The sequence below is a fragment of the Aythya ferina genome, assembly GCF_964211825.1.
Source record: "Aythya ferina genome assembly, chromosome: 2".
NCBI classification, from domain to species: domain Eukaryota; kingdom Metazoa; phylum Chordata; class Aves; order Anseriformes; family Anatidae; genus Aythya; species Aythya ferina.
In genome coordinates, this window is record NC_140297.1 from 97154202 (window position 1) to 97173663 (window position 19462).

Below are 19462 nucleotides of genomic sequence, written 5' to 3' on the forward strand. Positions count from 1 at the left end.
TGCTGCAAAGGTAGTTAATGCAGTGGCTGAACCGAGTGAAGAGATTTTACTTCTGTTTACAGATACGATGAGACTGGTATTGGAACAGTGTGCACAGTACCCGTGTGTTTTTCAAATACTGTTAAAAAAGGGAAGGGGCAAGGAAAGAAAAACACAAAAATACTTGCAGGCTGAAGAAACTGCCTTGCACAGAATGAGTTCAGCCTACTTCCAAATCAAAAAGAATTTGGTGACTTGCATGAAGTACTATCATGGGGAAGACATGGGTGCTGAATTATTTTAATCTGAAACACAGCAAGCACTTATAAATAGAAGCTGAAGCCAGATACATCCAAATAAGAAAAAAAGGCATTAATCTGTAACATTGTGAGTATTTAAACACTGGGGCAAGTTACAAATGATTTAGTGGATTCTCCATCCCCTGCTGCCTTGAAATCACTGTTAGATGTCCTCCTATATACAGTTTGTCCTAACAGAAGTTATGCCTAAGTGAAATCCAAGCAGTTGGGCTGAATGCAGGCATTCTCAGAAATAAAATTTGGTAGCCTTGGCAGCTATGAGAGGTCAAATCACATTATCCGATGGCCTCTCCTTTCATGAAACGCTATGAATCATTTCCTAGCCTGAATGCGATCACATACCACGCAGTCAATGTCCGAGCTGCATGAAAGGGCTGTGCAGACCACAAGTCAGAAGCCCAGGTTCGGAAGAGACAGCCTGGGAACAGGGAAGTGGTGCTCTCGGCCCCGGCTCGCCACAGAACCGCGGCGCAGCTTCGAGAGCCACGAGGGAGCAGCATGCAGGGCCCTTGTGCTACCCGGGAGGCAGCGGCCCCCCCAAAGGGCCTCCTCTCACCAAGGCTCATCGACAGAACGAGCTGTCGTGGCCCCTACAGACCACGGTGTCCTCAGATAAATGAAGAGGAGGCTGCTGAGTGTGGGGGGTGTATTTTGGATTGGCTAGGAAACTGGATTTCTTTACTTCGTTACTGCTTTCTTAAGGATCAAAAAGAGTTGGTGTTGGGATGCTTTTTGGCAAAAGGAAACAGCGTCCAGTGAAGGCCTGGGAACCTCAACCCGGGGCTTTCTAGGCAGAGCTGTCCCAAAGCAGCAGTCACAGCACTGGTGAGGCTGGCAGGGCCCTCTGGAGGCCGCCTGGTCCCACCCCTGCTCCAGCAGGGACACCCAGAGCAGGCTGCCCAGGGCCATGTCCAGGCAGCTTCTGAATGTCTCCAAGGAGGAGACCCCACAGCCTCTCTGGGCAGCCTGTGCCTGTGCGTTGTCACCTGCACACCACAGAAGTGCTGCCTGGTGTTCATACAGCACCTCTGCACATGCAGAAAGTCTGAAGTTACCTGAAACAGTCCTTCAGGTGCACTGGTACGGATCCCAGTAGAAAAGTAGGCAAAATATTAGGTGATGAAAGCAGGGGGGCAGGTTTTGAAACCTGCATGTTAGGTGAAGTAGAACTCTACCCGCTTTCTGTTGCTAAATTGCTTGTGATTAGTACATTTCTGCCAAATGTGTTGTCTCTGACAAACTGTTGTGTTGTCTTACAAGGTCTTTAGTTATATTATCCTTTCAAATAGCATGCAACACTGTGTCCAGCTGAAGGAGCCACACTTGAAGAGAAACTGGAGAGAAGTCACAGAAATGCCTAAAGGCTGAGAAAACGGAGCCCACAGCCAGAGTCCGGGAGCAAAAACTGCTTGGGTTGCCATGAAGAACAGCAACAGAGAACTTCCTCAGAATAAGTAAATACATTATGTAAGACACAAACATTTCGTGACAGAGATCAAGCTAATTCTACCGAGATCCAATTTTCAGAATTTGAGGCTAATTAAATTCAAATTATATATAAATGAGGATAACTATTAAAATAATTTACCCAGGACTGCACAGGACTCTCCATCACTTAGCATTTCTTTAATCATTTTTTTTTTTCTTAAGAAAACTGTTCGACCTATGTGATGAAGAATTTTGTTTAAGGATGTCCGATGGTCTATGTTATCCATGACATTGAACCGGTTGATCATGGTGGCTCTTTCTGGCCCTAAAATCTACTCTTCTACCTCAATCTCCTCTCTAGTGAAAAAAAGGAAGAAAGTGAATCCACCAACCCAAAGCGCTGTTAAAAACTTTAATAATAAATACTAAAAAATAATAAAAATAACTAAGAAAAAGCTATATAACGCTTGACTTACAGAGGGTGTTCTGCAAATATCAGGGATCATATGTTGTGCTTACAGCACAGAGAAGGTTTGCCTAACATAGCATATATAAAATCTCTTTTTAATTTCCTTCAAAGAAAATATGGACACATTTGGCTATGAGCTTCTAAAGAAAAACAGTTCGTGTGCACTCAGGAGACGTGTTGTAGTCTGACAGTTATCTATAGTTTCTGTCTGAGCCCAGTACACGTCATCCTCTTCGTTCCTCCTACATGCATCTGCACCACACATATGCATCCCCATGCTCTTTACATGCCTTCCCTCGGCAGAGCCAGAATTCCCCCCCTTCCCAGTGTGCTCTCAGCCGCTGCAGCCCAGCGACAAGTGCCGGAAAATATCAGAAATACACACGAACGAGGGCATTATGTGCGTGCAGAGCAGACCCTTGCCCTGTGCAGCACAGATGGGCAGAGCTTGGAGAGGCAACCAAGGCCACGCATGGGCTGTAGGGCCCGTCCAATGCAAGGTACATGACTAAACCCAATCATGTCGGAGGCATCAACCCTCATTTTCTGGGCGCCTTGGTCTGATTTCTAAAAGTGATGAGCATTCAGCTCTGCAGCTGAAGGCATTGAGGACTGTGTTCTGAACAAACGCACACAAAAGATTGTGTTTTCTGAAAAATCAGGTCCTAAACGCCTGGAATTGAGTAAATAAATATACATCTTTCAGAATTATCTTTGCTAATAAGACCATATGTCTTGGCATTATTATAAAGATCAATTCAGCAGTTTTGACGTACTTAGCTATTTTTGTCACAATTATCACAGGAAAAGCTGTGACAAAATTAATAGCACTGTGTTCAGAACAGGATTTAAACAGTGTGTAGTATGGAGCCAGAACCACAAGGTGGATGAGGATAATAAAGGAAACCATTGAATTTCTACCTCACTGAGTAATGTTCATCATAGAGGTGGCTGTTACAAAAAAAAAAAAAAAAAAAAAAAAACCTAAAGATTATGAGAGAGCTTGAGATTAGTTTAATGCACATCCACATGGGTGAGGAATTCACATCTTTAATTCTTGTGTTTCATAACTTACTTATTTTTCTTGAGATTTGAAGATGTAAATAATTAACTTAAAAAAAAAAAAAAAAAAAAAAAGCTTAGATGCAATTTTTTTTTAAGTGGTTTTAAATATTAAGCTGTTTTCAAAACTTTTGACATGCACTGTGCTACTTCAGGAAGGATATGGACCATAGCACACTTAAAAACACACAACAAAATCAGACTGGATGTACATGTATGTCTGGTACAATCCTGTACAGTTAGTGGAGTGGCATCTCTTTCTACCAGGCTTGACTTTGAGTCCTCCATTTGTCTTTGCCACAGAGCGTTAGAGGAGAATATTGGGTTGCCATGGGAAGTGGACTACCCTTTGCATAATAAGGTATGAGCAGTGATGAAAAAATTTGCTGCAGCTGGGGCACTTAGGATATTGTCTGATCCATACGGATTATTTCATGATTAACAACACACTCAATCTCGCATTGCAGTCTTGCCCTCAGGAGGGATATTAATGTACCATGTTTCACCTTTAAAGTCTCAGGAATGTAATATCTTTGAGATCTCTGTCCCTCTGGTACATTTGGTGGAACCAGACTAGCAGGTCATAAAAAACTACTTTTGGAGATGGAAAGGAGGATGCTGTGGAAGCATAGCTATCACTTCCACAGCAAATTTGACCAAAAACAGTAAGACAGGTCAATGAAATATTGCTGCCATGAATGTGTAGCATAGCAGGGCCTCAGTTCAGCTGTTTTTAAACCATGTCTAGAACAAGTTCTGGGGGTAGCTTTAGACTGGCAGTACAGATCTCCATACAAGCTAACAAGCAGACATATCAGGTGTATTCATATCTTTTCAGATAGGTTCTGGCCAGACTTAGCTCTTTGCTTTTATGATGACGCTGCTAGAGATAAAGCGTTCATTAAGTTTGCCTAGCTCATTAATTTGTCTGCACTTGTTCACAATTGCTACTGGGGGGTAAATGTCCTTAGATAAAAAGAACAGTGTAACTTTGAATGGGGTGTATCACTATTTGCACAACAAACACGTGGCCCTGCCTTGGCTGCTTCTTGTGTTGTTTTATCCCCGTGCCCAACTCCCCTCTTCCACCATAAGGCGATGCATGCTCCAGCACCCATATGCCAGTGCAACAAAGTGCATTAGACACGTCACTTTGAGCTGCTGAACTAGCCACAGGTTGCAAACACAACTACGAACTATGAAGCTGTGCCTGTCCTCCAAACGCTCCTGTAAATTCACCAGCACTCCTGGTATTACTTTCCCAGCCACCTGGGTTTTAATCTTTTGCTCATCATTTCATCACACTCTGATAGTCCATGTTTGGGGTTCTCTTAGAAACAGGTGAAAAATGATCTTTGATAAGACTACTTATCCTTGCACAGCCACCAGGCCAAATTAGCAGCATGGTGCATGTTTGGAGCAAGTAGTCCATCCAGTACGATCAGAAACCCTGTAGCCTTCAAAGGACGACTGCAGATAGGCTACAGGATTGACCAGGTGAAACAAAGAGAAATGCTGGAAACAATTTTAGGAGCTTTCTACTGTAAAGACAAAATGGCACTAATTTAAATGGAATTTTAATCAGGAAAGGATGGTTTATCAAAATCAAGGAGACTCTTCACAGCAGCCAATGTGCTGGTGATCCCCTCCAGCCAGTGGGCCAAGCTCCAAATCCAAGTCCTTTAAAGAATACTGCCATACACCATAACAATATTCTCATTTCTCTGACTCTTCTTTTCCACAAAGGGCTTCTTAAAAGGTTTTAGTGGCTGCAGTACAGAATAGGAGTCAACACATACAACAGCGCAAAATCTGGACATCTGCAAATATCACTGTAGACAGAGGGACTGTGTGGAAAAGAGAAATAAGCGAGTGTCTCTGACTCAGAAAAGAGCACTGCCTGAATTCATAGGAACTTCTGTGACACAAGAAGAACGTAGCACAGCGAAAGTTCCCCAAGAAGAGAAGCAAAAGAGGACTGGATTTGGAACTTAATCTTCCAAAAGAGGACTAAGGATGACAAAATGGAGACTGGCATCGCTATTATTATAGAAGTTATTATGAAATGCGTGTGTGCGTGTGTGTAGGAGTGGGAGAGCAGGGAGAAAGATGACTTATAAACTTATATGTAACATCAGCATGCTGAGAAGATGCAATCCCATTCTTCTCCTGGATTTGCTACTCTTTGTTCCTCCTTCTCAGTCATTCAGTCTAACAAAAGGAGAAGCAGAGGATGAAAGGCCAAACACCATGTAATAGAGGTTCAAAAGAGCTTAGATACGGGAAGATCCATGGGAAAAAAAAAAAAAAAAAGAGAGAGAGAGAAAGAAAGAAAGAAAAAAAAAATGGAAAAATAAAAAGGAAAAAAATCCATAAACTTTAAGGGGAAAAAATGTTTTTTTCAAACCCCGTTGCAGAAAATGGGAATGCAGAGAAAAAATGAAATGAAACATGAAGTATTTCCACCTAGAACTGAGTGAATTGTATTAGCCTGATGCTTAAATTGGCATCATTATTATTGTTATGGCTGTAATTCAGTCTTTTAAAACATTTTTGCTAACAGTGTAAGAATGCTAACAGTGAAAGAAGCAGGTCAAAGTTTAGACATACACACCGAGAGCCAGGCTGGCACGTGAATCGTCAAGATTTTGCTCAGTTCTTGCAAGTCTTCTGTTTAATGAAGTACGTGAAAACCAGAATGAAAACTCACAAATTCCAGTTCTTTCACGTACGGATTCTGACAACAAAAGTCAAAGTAAAAACGGATGTAGCTATTATTTTTTGAGATTATAAAAGCAGCTAAACAAGTTATACGTGTTGAAAGGCTTGATAGTTTTATCTGCTACAATGACAGAGTGGTAAGCACCTTGGTTTGGATACATACTCAGATTTACTGCAGGTCTTTAACTATGGATGTGTCAGTGTACGATTTCCTCTTCAGGAACAGGAGTTTCTCCTTTGTCAGCAGTTATAACATATCTATTCTTATTTTTTTTTTCACAGATCTACAGGCGTAGCTACCTTTGTTTGTTGACAATTTGTACCACTTTCCATTTTAAATACTTTTCCTGGTTTAGACATATGTCTTCACAGGAAAAAAAAATGTATAAAGACATTTTGAACTTGTCTGCAGTGCAACTTCATCTTCTAATACTATTTATATGTTCCTACTCTAAAATAATCAATATATAAAAAATTTATTCTCATTAATATCTCCAGCAGTAGTATTTTCTTTGTGCTCATTAAATTTCTTGTAATATAATTTTAGATATTTTTAAAGTTGCAAATTTAATTTTGTCAAACAAGTAATGACTGCAACTATTTCACTTTATACAATGAGGATAAGAGGTGGTGGAAAAATTTGACCTCTTGCCTTCAAAGCTCCCAGGATTTTTTCAGTCTCCAGCATAAAAATGAAAACACGTGGTATATACATACTACCACAGTATAACCTGTCATAAAGCACTTGCTATAATCCAAAATCACCTGACACTAACAAAACAGCTGGTTTAACTTTTAGTGATTCTCAGCCACTCTTGAAAAGTGATAAATGGGAATTTTTCATTGAGTCAAACTTTTAGGGAATCTCCTAGATTGTACGGTAGGGGAGAGCTCTTGTATTTGCTTTTATAGCACGCCTTCCCTCCCCGGTTCCTGAGCACCGATCTACTCCAAGACAGAAATATTTTGTTAATCATTACATCTTTGCAAATCGGCCTGAAAGGACCTCAAGAGATCCTGTAGAGCAACCTTCCCTGCTTTATACTGAATCGGCTGTACCAAAGCCAGTTAGAAGTTTCAGATCTGAAAAAAAAAAAAAAAAAAAAAAAAAAAAAAAAAAAAAGCTCACGAGTATGAAAACCCTGTCTGCTTTTTTCTAGCTAGACCAGTTGATATAGAAAAAAATATATATGTATATTATATATTTCTATGTTCTTTTCCATTCTTACAACACAACTGTTAAACTCCTCCAAGAGCTGCCAATACTTAAGAATTACAGCATCTGTGGGCACCCCAGAATTTTTATACCAGCATTTAACTATTACTAAAATCACAAAACTTTTCCTATGCACATTAACCTAAATTTCCCTCACTACAACATGAGACTGTAATTTCTAGCCCTAGTGACATGAACTTAGCAGTTTAATCTCACCTAACTTTACAACTAACCCCGTCTTTCTAAAGAGCATTAACTCTTTCTCTTTATTCTTCCCATCCCTAAACTAAACAATTCTTCGTGCTTCTTAAGTTCTCTAATTATCTATCATTCTTGTTGCTTTCCTCTGGACTCTTAATTTGGTCTGCATCTTTCTGCAAGTACCATGCACCCAAATTAACGTCATACTCCATTGAAAGTCCTACCTGGGCTGAGGTTTTTCATGTATCTTACAAACAACGCTCCTGTTTTCACATCCCATTGTTCCGTCCAGCATTTTCACCACAGTGTGATGCTACTGACTCATGCTCAGCTAGTGATCCACCAGTTTTCCACATTCTTTTCTTCTTAGCATGTGTTGCCTAGTCAGCCATTCTCCATTCCATATTTGAGTAAAAGATTATTCCTGATTTCACAGCCCTGCAACCTGCTTGGTTTTCTGGAGGTTGTTACTCAGCCAAAATCACTCCACATCTGACCTGTGTCTTTCAAGACGCCCAAAACCTTTTTTCAGCTTGGTGACATCTGTAGGCTGAGTGTCCACATGCTCTGCCCATCACATGAGCCACCAACGACTGGGAAGAGCTTTGAACTTCAAGCAAATCCCTGTGGAATCCCAACCTCAGTGATTTGCTTCTCAGTCCCTTTGGTCTCACCCTAAATCACTGGGATCTCTTCAACCACAGAACAAAATAAATGGGCTGAAACAAGAAGAAAATATCATGCTTGTGAAAAGATTCCTCATTTGAGAACGACGGAGAGATGAAGACTCATACTGACAAGTGCACTAGGAATTCTCAGACATCAGAAAAACACATGTTGGAGGAAAAAATCCTTGTGAAAGACAATGAAGCCAAGAATAGCCCGCTTTCCAAAAAGTGCTGCCATGGCTATGGGGTGAGAGCATGATATTTGGAGTTTCAGCAAAGGAAACAGTTTGAGAGACTCCTTGGGATCGTGACTCCCAGGGATCGGTATACTACAAAACGCAGCAAACTGCTCCTGAGAAAGCGAGACAATGACCCCAAAACTGCCACGTGTTCAACTTCACTCCATCTCAGATCCAGTGTTACGAAAGAGGAAGAATTCTGCTAACAGTGGGTTTTTACAGTCCTAATGAGTGACAAAATTTGATTTTAAGTTAGCACACATTTTCAGCAAGTTAAACCTACTGAAATGACCACCATTGAGCAGCAATACAAATAAAGTTTGAAGAATAAATATTTCATGTCTTTAATGCATGCACAGATATTTCTGTTGAATGCAGAGCAATACCTCTGGTGCACCTGGCTCCCCTGCAGCCACAGGACAGTAGAAACACACGCTTGCAAGTAATGTGTTTTGCAGCCTCAGATGTAATAGCCTGCATCATACACATGACTTATTTGCTGCCTGCAAATGCAGCCTCGATTCCAAACTGTAGACAGTCTGGTCCAGCCCAAAACAATCTCGCCATCTGACAGGTACCTGGGTTCCTGCTGAAAGCCTCACTCTTATACAAAGTAAGTCAAGGTGTTCTGCTGCCTACACGCTGCTAAGCACCACTGCCCAGCAGAATTTTGCACCACCATCCTGCACTTGCCCTGCTCCTTCCTACCAGAAGGCACCTACCAGGGAGGAAGGATAAGGTCCAGAATAAGGTTTCAAAAATAAAAGTAAAAGAGGTACCCTGGGTTTCTTGCTATTGTAGCTGCATGGCTGTGTACCTGAGGATTGTACTTGAGTCAAGAGACCCTACGTTGCCTATGCTGAAATGGGTGTATCACACACTGGCACCAGGGACCTCAGGGGTTCATGAGTATTTGTGGTGTGTTTAGCTGACATCACGTTGGCAGCACCTACATTTTGTCCATCCCTCCTGCACAGCCCTGTAAGTCTGTCCTCTCAAATTCCGCGGTTACTCATGTAACGGTTCTTGCATCGATAACAGCAGAACGCAGCATCAGCTGCTGTAGACAACTCAACAGTCATGACTATGAAGACAAGCTGAACAAAATCCAAAGTGACTGTCAACAGCTCGGGGGGATTCCTGGAGGAACAGAGCAAGGCAAACATGCTCCTGAAGCATGCCTGGCTCAGGATGTTCAGCTGGTCTCTAACTCCGTCAAACTCTTTGCAAATAAATAAATAAATAAATAAATAGAAATTAAAAAAAAATAATAATGAAATTTTCATTCTTCATACAGAGACAGAAGTCTGCATCAGGGTTACCTTCTAGAAGAGTAGCCAGTCGGTACACGCAAGTCTCCATAATTGCTCTCATGTCCATCTTTTCTGCACTGACCTCAAGAAATTTGCAGAAATCCTTGCCTGCGTTTCCTGGAAGTGATTTGCATAAAGAGCCAACAAAGAAACTATTTCTCCCAAAGCAGCAGCTCTTGCTTCTGCTAGCCGAGTACGGCTGGATTTATTTCTGTATACATATCGGTGTATAGCTCTGACATACAGCTGACCTTTTCAAACCACCGTACCAGCTGATAACTGACAGGAAATGAATTTCTGGGGCGAGGACAATTTTTGCTTTTTGTGTCTGCCTGCAGAGCTGCCCCATCCTGAGCGTCAGCAAGCGCTGCGAATTCTTCCTTTACTGCCTGCCGTAGCCGTGTCATGAAGATGGTGAAGACCATCAGCAAGCTGTCACGAATACAGTAGCAACACAGTAATTGTGTGGGAATATTAAAAGTGATGAACGCCCAGTCGCTCACCTCATGGCCAGCACACCAAACCAACAAGGTCTCCTCTGAACCTCAGAGGGAAGCAGCCGGGAGGTCCTGGCTGCTCAGGTAGCCCCATCAAAGAGTCAGCAGCCAGCGTTGAGCAGAATCGCGCTCGTGCTGCTCACGCAGATTGTGTTAGCAGTTGATGAATTGTGGTTATCTGAGCTATAGCTTATTCCTCATGGGTAAGCTGACTCAAATTGAAAACATCACCACTCTTCAGCAACGGGTTTTTGTGTGTGGACATGAGTCAAATTAGAAGCAATGTCTGAGCTGGGACTCCAGTTATTCCATAGTGAAGACAACCCCGTGTTATCCAAATTCATCCCCTTCCAGGGACTCAACTTTATTGGTTATTCAAACATTACTGTAAAAAAAACCTTGGCTGACACTTCCTACCCAAACTTGGCTATTCCTTAAATTTTCCTCCAAAATCTGCTTTGTCCTAGCTGTCTCTGGGCACAAAGGGACACTCCCACATCCTTTACATTCCATTTGGGGCTAATTGAACTCACATGTCAGCATGAGTCAGCACTAATTACCAGGAATATTAAGGAAAGATTTGGCACCAGACTTTGGTTATTCAACAGTGGAGCCCCCGCGTTTAGTGGGGTCTCGGGTTAAACCGAACCCCTTAAAAGCACTACAGAAAAAGCTCTACCGTGTCCTTAGTCCAGTTCAACGCCGTACAGGCAGATGCTGATGCCGAAACTGCCTCTGCCATATTTTCTGATACACCTACGGAAAGGCAAACCGAATGGAAAAATCATTTCTGACTACTAAATCCTCCACAGTAGAGTTCAAATCTGTTTATACGCTGAAACTGATGAATCAATATTAGACCGGCTGGCTGGTTTTTGTAAGCATCCCCACTGCAAACATGGCCTAGCAATGCATTTCCTCATTACGACTCCTGGGCAGAAATCTGAATCGATGGGAAGCCGGGGGTAATGACAAACCTCCCCCTCCCCGTGGCTCATTTGGACAAAAAACACCAAAACCACAGCAGCGCGGGTTCTCCACGTACGAGCGTTCCTGCTCAGGCTGGGGAGCGTAGGTGTTTGCATGCTGTCCCGATACGGCTTCCAGAAACCCAGTCCTCTCTTCCAGCCTAGAGAACGCCCAAATATGCTCCGACGGTCGGCTACCGAAAACACGACGCCACCACAAACACACCGGCACGCAGTAGACGTGAAGGCGAGGAGCGAGGACTGTCTCAGCCGGTGTTCGGCCGGGGTGCCGGCTGGAGCGACAGCGTGAAAGTCCCTACCAGAGCCTTAACCAGCAGCTCTGCTCCTTAACATCCACGTTACTCGCTGCTTTATTTTTCAAGGAAATAAATTCATGCCCTTGGTTGCAAATTAACAGAGCGTCCCGATCGTGAATTTGATCTTGTCGGTCATGAAGTCCCTTTGCTTAAGTGCCACGATTTAAGTCTTAGCCCAGGATAGTAACACTCCTCTACGCTCCATAAAAGAGAAATGTTTTATTTTATCTAGTGCAAACATATGTGCATCAACACCCTTCTCAACAGACTACTTCTGAGCCCAAACAGACCGTTCAGTTTTATTTAAACCCGGTCCCGGTTGTCTTTTTCAAGCCTCCAACTACCAAACAGCGTCAAGCATTTTCTTGGGTTTTTCTGTTGGCTCTTTTTTTTTTTTTTTTTTTTTTTTTTAGGTTTTTAGTCCATCTCCTAGAAACTCACTAAATGACGCACGAACATTGTTTGTGCCCGTCTTAAGAAAGAAAAAGTTCTTTCTATGAGATATAACTTGGTTTTACGCTCTCTCTGCTCTAATCCAGCGAACGCGTAGAGGCACGGCTTCGCCCCAAGACGCACAAAACTCTTGTTTACTAACCAAAGTAACCCCAAGTCAGAAAAAGCACCGGAGCCCTTCCTTCGCCGATTCTCCCCCCCGGTTTTCGCGTGTCAAACTGAAACACGAAAAGAGCTCGGCGCTCTCGGGCTGCACAGCGCCGAAACCACCCCCAAATTTCGGGGGGTTTCTCCCCGCGCCGTGCTCCCCGTGTGCCAGGTGAGCGCAGCCGGGGCTGGATGAGGCCGCTTGAGGGGAGCTTCCCCTCGCCCTCTTCTCCCCCGGAGCCCTCCGGAGGCAGCCGGGGAAGGGATGCCGGCGGAGGTGCCTCGGCGGAGCCTTTCGCTGCCTCTTTTTTCGGCTCCGGGCGCTCCGAGGGCATCACCCGGCACCCCGGGGGGGCGTCGGTGCGGGAGCCGCGGGGCTCGGCGGGCGCACGGGGGAGGCAGCGGCGGCACCGGGGCAGGGTGAGAGACCCCCGGCACCCCACGGAGCCCCTCGGGGAGGGCTTCCTCGTCGTCCCCATCCCCCGGGAGCCGTCCGTGCCGGGCCGGGCGGCTGACTTACCCCACGGTGCCCGCCAGCACGCCAAGTTTTCTCCGGGCGGCGGCGGCGGCGGCGGCGGCGGCGGGGCGAGGGGCGGCGGGGCCGGAGAGGGTGGCGGCGGCGGGGAAGGATGCTCGCTCCTCCGCTCCCCTCGGCGCTCCAGGTGGCGATCTGGGGAAGGCTGAGCGAAGGCGGCCGCCCGCCGGGTCCCCGCTCTCGCACGCGATCCCCGGCCCGCCGGCGGCGCGGCCCGACGGCAGCAGAGGGCGCTGCGGCGGCACCGGAGGGCGGGCGGCGGGATGCGGGATGCCGGGGGGACCGCGGCCGGGATGGGGAAAGGGGGCTCCGGGGCTCCGGGGTGCTCCTGCTGCTCCTGTTGTTGCCTTCGCCTCCTTCTCTTCTCCTTGCTCTCGCCCCCCCCACCCCACTTTGGGAAGAGACCCGCTGCCCACCGGGTCCGGGTCGCTACACCTGCCCGCCGGGCCGGGAGGGCAGCCCCGAGAAGGCGGTAAGGATAAGGGAAAAAGGAGAAATAAATAAATAAATACATAGATAAATAAATAAATAATTAAAAAAAAAAAAGGCAGCGCCTCTTTCCCCGCCTGCCCGGAGCTGCCCCCCGGCCGCTGCCCTGCCCCGTCCCCACGCCCCGCTCCCCGCCCGGCGGGGGCTCTCTCGGCCTTTCCCCCCCCCAGGGCTGCTCGCCCCGCACGGCGTTTGCCGGCCCCGGCAGGGGATGTTGGCCCGCTGGGCTCGCCCACAGGTTGCTGGTTTGAGCTGGGAGAGCCCCCCGGTCCCGGTCGGGCAGCCAGAGTCAGTGGGGTGGTGTGGCTCTCCGTGGTGGGACACCATGGAGAACCACAATCACAGAGCCCTTTCTGAAACCCGCTGCTGCTCCTCACCCCGTTACTAACCGGGGGGAAAGACACCCTGATGGACACGGCCCTTCGGCCAGCAGAGCCCTGCCTTCACCACTTACACAACGTGGTGGCTCCCCAGCACTGCATACATCTACACCGTTGCTTCTCGGGGTCACTCCTTGCTTTACACCCCACTGCCTGACCTGGTGGCCAACGCTGAGTCTTTGGCTTGCCTGCTCTGCCCGCCTTTTATCAAGAAGACCTGGCTTTGGCAGGTGTCTCTCCATACAACGTCTCCGTCCCTCTGTCACCCAAGTTCTTCCAGATGAGGGGAAGCCTGGACCCCAACCCTCCCGTCTTATGTGTGGAGATGGAGCGGCTCGGCTCGCAGGAAAACTATTGTTCCAGCAAAATAGAACCAGTCAGTGTTGTTGATTGCTCTGTTACATCTTCCCAGACAGAGCCTTGGCAATAAAAATAGATGCAATAATCCACATGGACAGTTGCAATTGTAAACGGCATTCAAAAAGCAAAGACGGAATTCATGGCTTGACACAGACATATCCCCAATCCGTCAGGATGTGACACATTGGCAAGGCGTCTGTGCCAAACTATGAATTCCATTATTTACTTTTCTTCTGACTGCTATTTATGATTGTAACCTTCACAGTAAATTAGTGTATCTATTTTATATCAGGCGTTTTCTGAGAGGCTTTGGTATTGTCTGCACTTATTATATTCACAGAATTGATGGAAGTTATACCAATTCAGGCCACCATAAATCTTTGGGGACCGCAGGCCGTGCTTATGTTAGGACGATTTGCCAGCAGAAGCCTACCAGCAAAATCCTATCTGGCAGAGGCTGGGCCTATGTTTGGAAAGAGAAATCAAAGGCCATCATCACTGAATAGCTCTCCACTAGATGGAACAATGGTGCTTCGGCTGCCAGGCCATCGACACTGAATGATTTACCCAGAAGAGGAGCGGGCTGGGGGTGGGACCCAGAGCGCGCTGGATGATGGGGACGCCGTCATGTGGCAACTATTGTTCGCAGCTCCTCGCCGCCAGCGCCCGAGGAGAGCCCTGGAGGTGGGAGGCAGTGTGTTAGCGGGCACGTGAAGCCACACGAAGTCTGAGCTCTTCATCCGGGCAGAAACCTGCTCTGATTTTGGAGTGGCGTCACCATAGCAGGTTCATTGGGTTGGGAGCTGTGCCGAGCTAGCGCAAACCCAGCTGGAAACCGGACCCTCTCGCACCTGTCTGCATTGATACATCCGAAGGCGATGTTTCGGATGTTTTACAGGAGCTGTTTTCACAGATGGATGACCCAGCCTGCAGAGAGAATCCTCCTACCGTGCTCCCTTCACTCCCTGATTTCTAAATTTTGTTAAAAGTAATTGCATTTGCCAGGCAAGAATTGTTTTTCATAATCTCTTGCCGCTGACTGTTTATACTTATACCAGCTCTGTGCAGATCCTTTTTATACAAGTTAGGCTTACTGAACAACTGCCAGATAGTTCTGCTTTCCTTCTTGAATTTTAATTGCTTACTTGCCCGGTATCTATTTTTAAAGTGGAGCTGTAAATGGAGCAGCAAGTTCCACCACTCACCGTAGATGCAGAGGGTCAGCACCCTCCTCACGCCTCCTCCACTCCCTCCTGCAGGGGACGAGCAGGGATCCGGACCTGGGCTGCCAAAGCATTGAACCACGGGCACGGTTATTCAAGTTTTGGCGTGCCTCGAGATGCTTTGCAGGACTGGAAGTGGAGCTCAGCATTTCGCAGGGCTGAGACCACGGTTATCAGGAGGCACCGATTTTATAATATCGGTGTGTTTCTCTGTAAATTCCTGCGTACAAAGGCACGGGGAAAGACACAGAAACTGTGGTGGCTGCAGAGGCAGGAGGGCTGAGCAGTCTGAGCTGCATCCTGTGGCCACGAACGCTGGGTTTGCAGAGTGCCCATGGGTGGCTTTCAGACCCTGCGTCCTCGCAGCAGATCTGTGCCCACGTGTGCACACAGATCAGTTCAAAGCACAACTTTGAGAGATATCTCTCCTCAGAGTCCCTAGGTGGAAATCACAGGTGTGTTCATTCAAAGTGCTCAGCCTTGACTCCACACCTTCGTTTTCAGGACCATATGCTGCCAATTTCTCACACAGCCCCACTTCACTTCTGGAAAATAATTATAGATCTCAGTCTTAATCTGCTTTCTTACGGACATCATTATTTCAAGCTCCTACACACTCAGAACATTCATTTTATCTCTAGCATTATTGCTTTTCAAATGTAATTTGCTTCTGAACGCTATCCTTTCTCTCATTTTTTACTATTTCCCATTATTTTTAGACTACCGGGAAGGGAGGTGATCTTGTGCGGGAGACTAGCAGGGAGCTGGAAGCCAATATAATTTTCTTCTTGATGCTTTAAATGACACACACTATTGGAAAAAGGAGACAGACATTCTTAATATTCTCATAAACACAAGCATTTCCTCACGAAGCCACACTGGTTGCTTCTTATTCTTTCCATACTGCTTTTATAAACTCCTGAAGTACAAAGTGATTGAAATATAGTAGGTCTCCAGATTGCCAGATCTTGCGATTTCAAATTACCTTCTTTTCTTTTTAACAGAGCTTTTCAGAACTATCCTATTTGATTTGTTAAAAGGGAAAAAAGCAGTATGATATTTGGATGGCTTTCTTCTTAAACTGCAAGCAGTCCTCAGTCCGTGTTTAGTCTCTGTTTTAATCAGCTGTCCATAAGAAATGCAGAAGTCAAATCGCAGATCACACTAGCATCTTGAATTGTTTGTTTGTCTTTTCATTTTCAGGATGTGCTTAATAGCTATGAGATATTCTCTACACCTGCATACTTACAAAGGTTGCTTCTGGTAACTTCATCCCAGTGCCTTACACAACAACAGAAATTTTATCACCTGAGCCGCTTTCGCTGCCGTTTTCCTCTTCCTGCTCCTCAGGGGGCTGTAGGTGCGTAGGGCTGCCGTGCTGAAGTTTTTTTGGTGAAGGCTTCTGAAGGCTGCAGAAAGGGGTAGAGGAACTGAGGCTGCCGCACTGCTGCTGCCCACATGCGGGGAGTGCTGCTTGCTGCCTTGCTGCATGAGACACCGGGTCGGCAGCTGCCTCTGCAGCCCAGGGGCCAGGCAAAGCAAGAGGCACCGTCTCGGGCAACAGCACCCTGGCAGTGGCAGCGACCTCAGTGCCGAACCTCAGTCACTTTTGTCAAAAAGCTTAGAAGAAGAGCGAGGGCTTATAGCAAGGTTTTTTTTTTTTTTTTTTCCTAGCCTCTGTGATGCTTCTTGCACGCCTCTGTGTGTTTGTTTCAGTTCTGTTTCCAACAATTCCCCAGACCTTTCTTACCTAGAATTAAATACGATCTTGCGAATTGTGGCAAAATGCAAAAAAAAAAAAAAAAAAAAAAAAAAGTGTTTATCATATTCACAGAGAGACTGGAAAAAAAAAAAAAAAAAAAAAGAGATAGAGAAAAAAGTTTATTTAGAAATCAAAATCCTAACTATTTTCCCAACTTAAGTAAGTAGAAGGAAAATTATAAGGAACTATTTAAACAGAACATTATAAGATACCAAATATGATTTGTTGTATTACTCATTTCTCATTAGAAATCATACAAACAAACAGCTAAACGGGGTTGATTTCCTTAAGTATTAACAGAGGGGGCTAAAGCAACAGGGAAATGGCAGAGCAGAGCTCTTACAGGTCATTATTGTCTATAAAAATCAATAAGTAACTGCATCATGTCACTGAATTTTCAAGTCAGTTCCCTCCATATGGTCCATCTTCCCTCAGACAAGTCAGTTGCTAAAAACAAGCAGTAAGTCATCCCCATTCTTTTATTTTAATACTGTAAAAAATATTTGTTTTTATAACCAAATTGATTTAAGACTTGGTGTAGCCACAAAACATTCTAAACAGATGTCTAACTTGAAAGACACTAGCATACTTTCTTACCCCATAGTTATGGAAATTTGAGGTGCACGGAACCTGAAACTTAGATTTTTCAGCCCAAAGGAAAATGCATATATATATATATAAAACATCTGTTATTAGAAGTATGTATTTAGAATAACAATGGGCTTCATTGAATAGAAAACACGCTCGTTACACGGATCTGTAACTGGATTAAAAGCTGTGCAAACAGAAAAGTTGTTACATTACTTATGATTTATGTGCAGAGGAAATATCGCTGTATTAATATGCGGATTTCTGTTTACAGCTGTAGATGGCACAAGAAAGGGAAAGACTTTATTGACGCATCGATGAAGAATCTGAAGTGTAGCAGAGCCTGTAAGCTTTTATAATTGTTTGCTCGAGCGCAGCATTTTCTAGGTGAAGTATTAGAAATGTTGCATCCTGAGGAGCGCAGCCACAGAGGAGCACCAAACACTTCTGTGTTTGCCCTTGGACACAGGATTACGATAGTATGGGAACTATATTCTCCTTCGGAAAATTGCCTGCTGCCTTCCTCTGCCCAGGGCACTGATTGGTAAAGCAGGCACTGCACATTCATCAGCATGTTCTGTAGCTTTTCCAGTGGAGTTCCAGTGAAGAGAACAAAGTGGATTTCTGTTGTGGAGAACAGAGACGCACTGGGCTTGTTTTTTCATGCTTTGGATGTCCTCATCCATGTGGGTGCTCATGTGTGTGCACGTGGTAAGGATCAGGAGAAAGGTGCAGGTGCATTTTTGTATTTTCAATTTTTTGTATTTGAGTGCCTAAACCTACCAGGTTTCTCTTGGAAGGTTTGTGGGGAGAGATGGGCTGCATATGGCTGATTGTACAGAGGTCCAGGGCTTTGCACAGCTCAACAGCTTCTTGCCTCTCTCACAATAGGGTAGAATCATAGAATTGTTAATATTGGAAAAGTCCCTCAAGATCATCTGGTCCAACCATCACCCTACTACCAATGTCACCCACTAAATCATGTCCCTAAGCGCCAGGTCCCAATATGAAGCACTGATCTTGGTGAGGGGAGGCAGTACTGTCTCTGCTTTCCTCCAGGAAATAGTTTGGCTGTAGTTGCTTCATGGACACGAATTCATACTTAAAGTACAAAGTGTAGATGTTACCAAGCGTGCAAATATTATGCACTGCACTAAGAGTAAAACTTCAAATTAAGGAAAAGGGAGAATCTGAGATAATATCTTGAACACAACGAAATCAAATCTACTGTCAATAGACTGCCTTCCTCGGGCAGTCTAGACCTAAAGACCTGCAAGACCTAAAGGCACTATGCTCCCCTAAGCAGGGAAGAACTGAGACAGATGAGTCTTGCCTGCACAATTCCTGGTAGTGTTTTAATCACTTACGTGCTAATAGAAATAAGGTTTGGGAGCCTGTAGTTTCTCTGTGGAGAAGGAAGAAGTTTGGAAGCAGACAGCAATTTTGGCAAAGCCTGCCCTGGCAGAGTTTGGCTGCTCACCTTTGCAATCTGCCATCACACCTGTGCATCGTCAGGCATTTTTACCAGCTGCATCCCATTCAAGTCCCTCTTCTGCTAGGTCCTAGGAGAAGTTTAATATTTTCATCTCACTCTACTGTCATTCTTGCCCTTTCATTCCTGATCTCCTTCTTTGTCTTTCCCTTGCCTTAGAGACACCTTTGAGAAATGGTGCTGTTTGTCACCGAGGCCTCTCTTTCTCCCAGACAAGCCAGAAGTTTGGTCTCCTTTAACTCAGCAGGACAGTAAATTTCAGGCGCAGGCACAAAGCTGTATTTGTCAGTACAAAGTTCAATGGAGAAGGCACAGCCAAAGTGTTGCTTCATAGCGCCTTAGCTGTCTTCTTCACTGTGATTTATGGAAGGCTTGAGATAATGCTTGATAACTTTACTATAAAAAAAAAAATGCTCCGCCAAGATGCATACTGAAAATTCACAATGTTTTTTTTTCTGAATTAATTTCCTTTGTTATCAAAATCCAATATGTATTTTGTAGTCGCATGCTCAGCGATGTGCTGCCCTGCTCTCAAATGTTTCTGCATGGAGGCTTTGGACACATCAGGATGGCCGATGAAAGCCAGGTATGCAGCGCTGGGGAGAAGAAATGGCCAGGTCAGAAAGCTAAAGCAG

The 19462-nt window shown here is 45.1% G+C and overlaps 1 protein-coding gene across 2 annotated transcripts in view; it reads right to left on the reverse strand.

The window, feature by feature from the left end:
• AHRR (aryl hydrocarbon receptor repressor) overlaps positions 1-12681 on the reverse strand; it is a 90698-nt gene extending 78017 nt beyond the window's left edge. Inside the window, exon 1 of one of the 2 annotated variants that reach the window (XM_084508645.1) lies at positions 12519-12681. Coding sequence is in view for 1 of the 2 variants with exons in the window: in XM_084508644.1 (XP_084364770.1) it covers positions 7621-7676 (56 nt within the window). In the remaining variant the exon portion in view is untranslated. Of the gene's footprint in view, positions 1-7620; positions 7679-12518 lie in introns of those variants that run through there. The other variant, XM_084508644.1, reaches the window with a different exon arrangement.
• Positions 12682-19462: the final 6781 nt, after the last annotated feature.